Source organism: Neodiprion virginianus, chromosome 6 (assembly GCF_021901495.1).
Source record: "Neodiprion virginianus isolate iyNeoVirg1 chromosome 6, iyNeoVirg1.1, whole genome shotgun sequence".
NCBI classification, from domain to species: Eukaryota; Metazoa; Arthropoda; class Insecta; order Hymenoptera; family Diprionidae; genus Neodiprion; species Neodiprion virginianus.
In genome coordinates, this window is record NC_060882.1 from 16,612,246 (window position 1) to 16,622,925 (window position 10,680).

At 35.9% G+C, this 10,680-nt stretch overlaps 1 protein-coding gene across 4 annotated transcripts in view; it reads left to right on the top strand.

Moving 5' to 3' along the window:
* The window catches only part of LOC124307347 (rab11 family-interacting protein 4), a 73,806-nt gene that overhangs the window by 58,389 nt on the left and 4,737 nt on the right, over positions 1 to 10,680 (top strand). For 3 of the 4 annotated variants that reach the window (XM_046768921.1, XM_046768922.1, XM_046768924.1), the window contains 4 exons: positions 2,441 to 2,605; positions 5,441 to 5,810; positions 7,618 to 7,766; positions 10,426 to 10,476. In XM_046768921.1, the coding sequence (XP_046624877.1) occupies positions 2,441 to 2,605; positions 5,441 to 5,810; positions 7,618 to 7,766; positions 10,426 to 10,476 (735 nt within the window). The remainder of the gene's footprint in view (positions 1 to 2,440; positions 2,606 to 5,440; positions 5,811 to 7,617; positions 7,767 to 10,425; positions 10,477 to 10,680) is intronic. The other variant, XM_046768923.1, reaches the window with a different exon arrangement.

Below are 10,680 nucleotides of genomic sequence, written 5' to 3' on the forward strand. Positions count from 1 at the left end.
ATTTACTTTACACGCGTCATTGAAGAAAATATCATTTTTTATATACTTGTTAGAAACTTTTTGTGAAACGGGTTTCGTTGTAGTAACGATTCGAATATTTCTTGAAGCGCAACAAAAAATTTGGTACTAGTTAGCATTTAGTATTAGAATTTGACATGTCAGTACTACATTTTTTGGTTACTGCAATATTAAATCTGTTCCTTTAGTTGTTTACTACATTTTTTTTTTCTTTTTTTACTTTTTTACACTGTTATGAAATGGTCGCAATTGGTAGAAGAAAACATACAGTACGTGACCACGGTCAAAAAGAATAACAAGATCCATTATGAAATATACCTATTTTGGTTACAGTTACAAGCCTCATTTTCACTTGCTTCCCGAAACTTTTTTTTTTATAGTAAAAAAGGAATATAGTCAAAGACTGTATAGTAACAACCGGCAGAAAATTCTCTCGGTGCGATTAAGCGTAAATTTAAAATTTAGGCGGAATGCAGATTCTGTTACTTATGGGATGATTAGTTCGAGTCTTCTAACTCTAGCACAGAAATCAGACAAACCCAGCACTTTCAGTCAATGCTCAGGCTTGTACTGTAAATAATTTTTGGTTCCTTGATGAATTAGCAATTGACTATTGTTACGTAGAAATAAGCAAATTCAATTTTTTTTGTCGTCGAAAATTGACTGTGTTTCTGTAAAGTCGCCCAATCGATTATTTGTTTGAATTTCACTTCCTTGGGTCTCTTGATTCGCCACAAATGAAGCCTCTTTCTTACGAATAGAAGTAGCTTTCGACGACACGAATATTTTGGTTTACACGGTTATTCGAATTTTCGTCGGAAGGTTTGAAAAAGATTACCGCAATAATGTTGATGAAAATGAACCAATACTAGATTCGGACAGCCTGAACCTTCATTCGCGTCATTGTGTTTCTCAGAATACAATTTTATGATATTGTGACGAAAGCTGCATTTTCCCCACTTGATAGAGTTGATTCATACTTATTGTTAGTTACACTGAATAATCTAAACTCCTAGAATTGAAACTGATTGGCAAATCAAACGCTCCTCGTATATTTTAAACGCATTGCCAGTTCTCAGAGCAAGTATTCTGATTCATTTAGAACTTATTTATAACATATATTGTATAAGGTATAGCAATACCTGAAATACTTAAGTTCACATCGTGTACCTGTTTACAAATTTAAAAATAATAAATCTCAAATACCTGCCGATGCTAATTCGAAGTAAATCGGTCAAAGATACAACTCGATAACGTTTATTCTATACATATTATTTTCTATATATATCATTTTCTAAACTGATTGTTTTTATTGTGAGGATTTTACACATTAAGTGATATAGGTTTATATACACATCTATTTCACTTCGTAATGACTTATGATTCTAACCGAAACAGTGATCCAATTTTGAAGTAGCCACCCGAATCCCTCACAGCTATATAGTAAATATAAATCAACCTGCCATCTATTTCAGATATTTCTATTTTGGATAGACTCGAATTTGGTGCCTATAACATTCGGCACAGGTACCCGCATGATCTTATACGGAAACAATTGATTTAAATTAGAATTGTAAACATTCGGTTAATTTATGTCATTGTCGGCAATAATTGATTTGTACATGTAACGATTTGTCGGAAGATTGTACTCTCGACTTGTTTTTTTCGTAGAGAAAAATAAAAATAATGCACAGACCATTTACGATCTAATTTTTCATGCAATGTGTATTTTTCACCTTTTCCGAACAATCAGCTTGGTAACGATCACGTGCCGTAATTACGACGAATATTTTTTCCCTTCTCTTTTCGACTCCCGTTAGATAAAAGCCAGTGACGAGGCGTTTTAACTTCGCCACTATCAGTGGTGTCCATTTCGTTACCAATATAGCACATTATCGAAGAAAATAATTAAAGCTGATCGATCGAGCGTATGAAACTTCATATCGACAGATTTAACTCCGTCGGCCATTGCGAAGATCATGACGGCCATATGCACAAGAGCGATTTTGAAATCGTGGCCATGTTTTCCTGACGCTGTTTGGCAGACCGCGTATAAGTGGCAGGTTTCCAAAAGAACGATCAAAAATAGTCAACTCGGCAATGTCCTCTCAATCTTGCGGACGGGCAAATTCAAACGGTGAAAAATGTTCCGACGCTTGTTCCAAAACTCGCTCACCAAGCTCAATGAAGTACTGTATATACATATATAAACATAGATACGGATATTTATTTGCGTATTAATAAGAATTACACAGAGTATAATCGCAAAGGTTTATTTTTATCTAATCGTAATTAGATTCTTGCATAAGCTAATCGATTTACTAATTTTTTAACCACAGTGACACTTGACAAGCGCAAGTTTGAGTATTGGACATCTTTTCGATCCTCTTGTTCAACTTTTCTTCTTTCACTTTTGTTCCAGGTTCAATTGCTTCAAGAGCAAATGGACGCTTTGGCGGACACCCGCTCTGCAGGCGAGGAACGATACGCCAGGGCGAAACAGGAAAATGCCACCCTACAGGCCAGGGTCCTCATGCTTGAAGAGGCGCAGCGCGACGCCGAGACAAGAGCCGAAGAACGACTTCAGGTGAGAATTCCAAGTCGAATTTAACAAATATAAATTCTATAGCCCGGTCTTGAGGTGCAATGAGAAGAATTTCATTTGTTACAGTAACTAGAAAAATTCAGTAAAACAGGTATCGTTAAACAAAACTGTTTGAATATTGTTGGGATTACGAAAAACGAGGTACGCTTAACCATTTTGCGCTATCGTCGATCCTTTTTTGGTAATTGCAACGCAAAATCAGTTTGCGAGGTTTACTCTACTTTTTTAGTTAAACAAGGCTTTAACGTCAATTTATCGTTGCACAAGCACTAAATTTTCGCAAAAGTTGCAAGAAAATATAGTACCAGTCATCGTAATGAGAAAGAATAGTAACGGATACCAGACTTTCCGGCAACAGCTAGAAAACTAATTTTCATTTTCTACCTAGAACTACATTTTCTCGATTGTGGTGAAAAATGAAAATAGTTAAGGACTGAGCGGTAACCGGAACTAAAAATTTCTCTCAGTGTGGCAGGTAAAAATCTTAGACCAGTCATTTGAGTTTGGGTAATGAGAGGAGTTTCTTCGAAACACCTACGAAGTTATTACTTGTGAAACCAGTTATCAGTGTTGAAAACACGATTGTTCCGAATGATATTTGAAAGAAATAGAAAATCGCATAACTTCATCGAAGATTCGTATAGGCTAACATTCATCGATTTGGATAACAAAGGTTAAATGAACTATTGCGATGAAATGCTCCCGTAATTATTATATTGTTTTTAAACGTTTGGCTGATACATTACCCAATAAATAGATTACGGGATAATGCGAGACGTCCGAAGGTATACATATAGTGGTAGAGGATACATAAGATACGTGATCTATGACGTTGTACGAGTCATACGTGTTACGTAATGGGATTTGCCAACGGTCGATAAGCTTAGAAAAGAAAACTGCACGGGGGAGTTTGAACGTCTTCTCTAATTCTATATTCTCTTTAAAGTAATATATAAGTATACATGGATCGCTCCATGCCAAGTCGGGACCAAACTTCACGCAACTCGGACTTTTTATATAACATTTTCCATCTTCTCGGCAGAAATCTAAGATAGTTTTCTGACGTACCTTAAAGAATTCAAAAAGTCTTGTATACAGTGAACGTTTCTTCTTCAATACGGATGAATTCCGGATATTTACAGAGTATTTTGGCTGCAGTTTATTATATACAAATTAAAAAAGTGAAAATGAAATAAATTATCGGTTAAATCTTAGGTGATTACGGTTGAACCTGACAATGAGGCCGATCGGCGTGGAATATTTTATACGGATGCGGTTGAAGTATTCATTAAAAAATTAAGAAACTTAAAAAACGGAGATAATTATCGTACCTTCACCTCCGCAGCTTTCTCATAAATCAATCCGTTCTTGCGATTTCGCATGGCAGTGACTTTGATAGAATTCCATAATTAGTTTATGTCAAAACCGATCTGTGGCTGACCCCATTAAATATAAATAGACGCAAGTCTTTATTCTGCACGCATTCGGTAATTCAATTCCATTACGATACGTGGTCTAATTTAATTCCGGTTAAAGATGTATAGGTATAGCTATAGTCAGAATTATCTTTGTGAATCTTTTTTCCTGATTATAAACTAGTTCTGTTCATTCGTTGGGGTGTTCAATCATTTTAACATATTATTCAGCATTAGCTTATAATTATCCTGTATGTACAGGTAAGCGTCCGAAAAAATACTGCTAATAAAAGTTTAGCAATAGTTGATAGAAAATGTGTTAGTGTTTTGTTCACTGTGGTGTGGGATTTTCGAATTGTTTGGAAATTGCCAAAACTTGAAGTGTATTTGAAGACTGATTTGAATGACAAGAATTCCATTTCCTGGAAGCTCCCAATTCTTCGAGAAAATATATGATGTTACTTCATTTCTAAAATCACCTGAATCTAAATATATTTCCTACTTCAGAGTCTACAAATATACATTTTAAAATTCTTCAGAATATTCGATAAGCTCAATTTTTCGTATATTTTACCAGTTTATTCGTAGATGCGAGTCCTATTGATTAAACAGAGTCAAAGAACAAATTCAATTCAAACCAATAAAAGCCATTTCAAGTAATTTTAATCAGCCACATTTTTTTAGTGCTCTACACTTTGATAGACTGCAACGAATAGAAATAAAAAGGAATTTTGGATCAAAGGAGTTTGAAATGAACGTCTGAAAAAAAATTTAAGGCTAGCGGTGTAATCTTAAATTGAATAACGTCCTATCCCAAATTTCCGAAGTTTGGAATTGTTGAACGTATTTTACTTTACTGAGCCCTGCAAGCTATTATTTCTCCCATCTGTACTGAATTACTGATACGTTAGGAAGGTCCTTTATAAAATACAAGCGCTGCTCGTTATTTGGTAAGGGACCTTTGGCCACTAACCTAAAAATAATCGATCATGACTCGATTAAATCGATAAAAATACACCAATTAATTGATTATTTCGTAAATTTCAGTACGTAGTCTTAGTGGTGGAAAAGTTTTCTGGTGATTTATAATTCCGTTCAAAATATTTTTCAATTTTGGGTAAAAATATTCATTTGTATTTCCCTGATTGTATCAAATAGGTACTTGGTAAGTAAGATAATGATAATAATTGATACTTCAATCACGTAAATTGCCATTGTATCGCGTCGTTCATGGGTGTAAAAAACAAAAACCGATCGTGAAGAAAAAATAATCGATTGTACTCGATCAATCGGGAAAAAATAAAGGATTTAATCGAAAATCAATTATTCTCGGTGATTATTAACCAGCACCAAATACGCAACGGCGGAATATAAAACGTATTTAAAATTTGTTATACCGCAGGCCGAGCAACGACGACACAGGGAGTGGGCCGGGCGTTTGGAGCGAGAGCGTCAGCTCCAGCTTGAAAATTATGCGATAAGACTGCAGGCAGCCGAAGTCGAGAGTACGAATCTTCGCGACGAGGCGGCGCGGTTACGGGAGCAGCTTGAAAAGGCGCGAGCTGACCGCGCCGCCCTTCAGGAGGCTGTCGAGGACGCTCGCCGAGAATCTCAGGAGGCCCAGGAAGCGGAGCGCAAGGCGATCGCCAAGGCGAACGAGGCCCAATCACTGATGCAGGCAGCGCGCGAGGAACTCGTCGCCAGGACTGAGGATCAACACCGACTGGAGGAACTCGTTCAGGAAGTGACGCGGCTCCGAGCTCGGAACAAAAGTTAGTCACCGCGGTGTCGCGAGACGATTCGCGAGGGGCCGATTTTATTTTTATTTTATTTTTTTTTCCACCATTTGAAAAACATTTTTCAATCAAGGGGTCAATCACTTTGTAAAAGTTGCGGGCACTGTCTACGATTACACGGGTTACACGTGAATACAAATATTGGTAAGATTGTGAAAAGACTGCAAAGATTACAAGAAGATTACACGGATCGTAAAGAGATTACAAGAATTACCAAGATCTCAGAGACGGCAAAGATTACAAAGATTACTAAAATAATGCAAAGATTTCACGAAGATTACACGGATATGAATTTTGTAAGAGATTACAGAGATTACATGAAATTGCATGATACACGTATACCAGATTGCAACGGTGATTATCACCTTGGTTGTAACGTAGTGGAAAAACAATTTATCGTTGAAGGATATCTCTTAAATGTAATTTTTAAAGATCGCTGTCGGATTTGAAAATTTTTCATTTCAATAACACGGGGAAAATCTCATTTCTTTACGTTCGTTACCACTCACAATCTGATCTTGACAGCATTTCGTAGAGAATTTGATTTACTACAGTAGCGTCCATTGCAGACTAGCCAAATTTGTAACTCAATCGATTCAAAAGTAACAATCAAGTCTGGAAAGTCAGTTTTATGTAAAAATACATCTTCGAACATCTTTAGTAAGTATACTATTGATTTGAGAGTAAAAATTTCAATAACAAATTTGTTGGCAATACAGTTGTTCATGAACACTTGCGTAAAACAAAGTCTGTAGATTGGACTGTTCACACGTTATGAGTCCTGATGAAACATCGATCTCACATCGCAATTCGTCTTTAACCGTTCTTAGTGTTTTTATCAGAAAAAATGACATGTTCCTCGTGTTATTTAAATGGCAATACTTCGAATTCCGAAAGCGATTTTTTAAAATTAGACCTAAGATATATCCTTCGGCGAGGCGAGTCCAACACCCCAGTGGCAGGAAGTTACAGCGCGTCTGGTGTACGCGTATTAAGGTGGACGTAACGCGTGGGCAATACTTGTCCATATTCTTAAATTCCTTTAGTTTATTCGTCGATCAGTGGTGGGCTCAAACCTGATTCTCGCCTACGGAACATCTTAGAAGTCAGAATTACAATATCGTTCGCTCGCCCACGTTGGACGATCGTCTTATTATCATTCTTTGTACTTTTGCGGTCGAACAAATTGTCAATCTATTTTTGCAATACGCTTTCACACGCAGGAGTTGGCAAAACAGTTTTACTTTTACCATTTGTTTTGAGGATTAATTTTTTTTTACGTTTAAAACTTGTTTTTCGATACGGTTTTTACACGCTTACTCGAGTTCTTGAAACTTCTTTAAATGGATACGTGTAACGTGCAGCAAAAATCTGCATAATATAATCATGTTTTTAAAGTTGTAGTGTTCGATTAGCAAAGCTGCTAATTACGATATTTCTTTCGACGTTTTAGCGGCACTTCGGCGATCATTAAAAGTCTTGAAAAAGTAATCACAGCTTTTCAACGACGCAGCACGGTTCCTTATTTGTCCCCCGGCAGTATTCTTGCGGAAAAAAATAACTGAAAACGCTTGAATGGAATTAAAAAAGAAACTCTCCGCATTACTGTTCACAGCATACTGGAATAATTTCATTTCAGACAACATGATTGAAAAGTTCCAACTTGTTACCACAATATACCGAAAGTGTTAATCGCTAAGTTTCCGAGCTGCGTGACTAGAAATCAACATAGCACAGACTTCTCGTGATTTTAATATCCCTATAAACTTGGCATTCCTTAAAGGTTTGGAAGAATGCCGTGACGAGCTTCAGGCGGCAGCAGCCCTGCAAGCCGGCCGAGAGCTTTTGATGCTGAATCCGATGGTCAAGGACAATCTCAACGTGGAAGCGAGTCTGGCAGCGGAATTGCGAGAGGGAATGAGTCAAGATCAGGTAATTAACTGCCCTTGCATTTTCAAAAGCTTATTTAGCAGTGACAAAGTTTTTCACCCGTTTCCGACCTTCAATTACGACACTGCCATCAACGAAAACGTTCCTCGAGTTATCGGCTGCCGCAAACCTCGGATAACCACGAACAGAATTTGTTGGTCCCTTGTTTTAACGTGTCAAAAAGGCAACGTATCGCGATATAAAAGTCTGGTCATAGTTCGGAAGACTTGTTCGAATGACATGATTTCGATACACGTAACCGGCGGAAGCTCTGAAATTCCTCTTACATCACAGGAATTAGCGTGGAATGATACAGCGGATAAAAATTTCTGCCAGCCTACTGACTCGATTGGTTTGTTCCAGTACGAACCTGACGATTTTATCACTGATTTTCATATGAAACAAGTTATCAAACTTCTCTTTGACTTGTACCAGTATGTTCGAAGTCCAATCATGTGATACTTTACAGTGACAAACATGAAAACTGACTAAAATTTTGATTGAAAACGAATAATTCATTGAGGGAAAAATCTCAGCTATTCGCGTAGTTTTCCAGTAATTGATTTATGATTTGTCTAATCCAAAATATGATATTTTTTTTCAAGATTTTTGTAATAAAGATAGAAGTTAAGATTCGTTCCAACCCCAAGTCAAGGTTTCGATATATTTCTTTTCTTAATCACCCTGAGAAATGGGCATTTCAATTTTCATTGTTCTAATTAATTATCCGGTTTTGAGCCAAAGTCGAGGAACGTTATTCGCATTATATATGCAAAAAGTTGCACTGTACAAAGCTCATTATATTCATTGCGTAGATAATGATTATTATATTTAGTAAAAGACACGAACATAGAATATTGCCAATGCTGCAGAAACTTATTCCATAGTTTTTGAATAACGCTTACTTTTTGACCATGATTCATTTGCTTTATTCACAAAAAAAAAATTTCCTCCCAACCTATGAGTACATTCTGTTGCACTGTACAAATAACACCAATGTAGTGCGCACAGAAAACACCATTGCACATAATTTTGACTTTGAGGAAATAAGGGGACCTACTTGCTGCAAATCCTTGGTACATGCCTTATTATGTATCGTCAAGTTTTTTGCTTTTATAATTATTAATATTACCGGTAATTTGTCTCGTGTTATTCGTACATATCGTTGATAATTTGGTTAGATGTTCAATTATGCGGACATAACACGGCAATGAAGTCATTTAATCATATATATCGGTAGAAATTCAGTTCCATTTATCTTATAATATAATACATCCGATTTATAAAAAATTTTCGAACTCACTAACCTAACATAGTACATACGTATAAGTTTTGACAAAAATCTTCTTCCGAGGACTAGATTATAAACAATAATTGTGAAATTATGTAATATCACGCGTTCAAGTGATTACACGCTGGTACCAATTTGATTTTGTCATATAATATTGTGACAAATTTGTAACAATTTATCTTTTTTTGTTAATTTTTTTTATTTTATTTATTTATTTATTTATTATTTTTTTTTTTTTTGTAATGTATTTCTGATTAAATTGTTTTTTACTTATCTGATATCGCTTGTTATGCTTTTATTTAGAAGCATCAGTGCTTTTTCGGGGCTGGTAGCGGCACGTGTTTAATCAAATGATTACCTTCGATAAGTTTTTGAGAATCATCGTCCTGTCGCGATCATCAAAAATTCACTCAAGATCAAGAAATTATTAATTATTATTTTATCATTATTTGGAATGAGTTAAAATTTTTCGATGCATACAATTTGTCAATAGCACATTTTTTTTCTTGCGTCCAAGGCTGTCTTGTGATTTTTCGAATCATGAGCATCCTATCTGAGAGTGCATCTCGTCATTGGTGAAAGCACTAGAAATATCGTACGAAATTCTCCGACTAGCAACGCGATGACGAGCTTTCACTTGTATGTCACTTTTTAGTTCGACATTTTCTCACTTTCTAGTTCAATATTTCATATAATCAATCCTCTTTTTGCGGTGTAAATTTATTTTTTTTTTCTTTGATTCGTTACTACCGGCCCTGTTATTCGTACACACCTCGTTGCCAATCGTCGTAAATCCATATTTCGACCATCATTACTCCCAAACTATTGTTAATCCGATAACATACGATCCTTGATACCATTGTCCGTAAAAAAAAAATCAGCCATTGGTAAATTGTGACCTTTAAGTATCGCTATTTATTACATAAGGGCAAAACGACATAGTGTTAATTTTTACTTCTTTTTTTTTCAATTACATTCCAGCTTGCTTTGCTTTTTACGACATTATAATGCATACTCATTGTAATTTGTAATACATATGTGTATGTGATATATACGTATATGTATGTTAAGAGCTGTGCGTACGCCTGTATTGTTTACCTTTGATTACGCGAAAAATCTGTATTAGACAATAATAGCTGTACGAATCGTGACGCAGTATTCCGTATCGATTTGTGTTGTATTTTTAAAAATACTCTTATTAATTGAATCCAATTTTGAAATCGTTTGACGTTTAGCAGCATGTGATCACCGCCAGTGAATAATCCCGTTGCATTTATACCCTTATCGTTATTTCGTTTCGTACTTGTACACCTGTGTTTCTACGGTAAAAATTAGGCATTCGATTTATTTGTTTTCTTTTTTCACATACAGACGGACGGACAGTCGCACGCTGGTCACGGCGAGTCCTGCACTGTTTCCGAGGTAAAATAATCACTCTTACATGCAATATAACGTGAAAGAATTAAAGCTCTTCCTCCGTTTTCTCTATTATATGCTTCCATGCTTCGATAACTTTACGAAATCTGGTGCATACTAATCACTGACAGCTTGCCCTATTCCGTATCGATAATCTTCGGATCTTCATGCATGATAAGATTCTCAAATAATAATAAGAAGTCCTCAAAT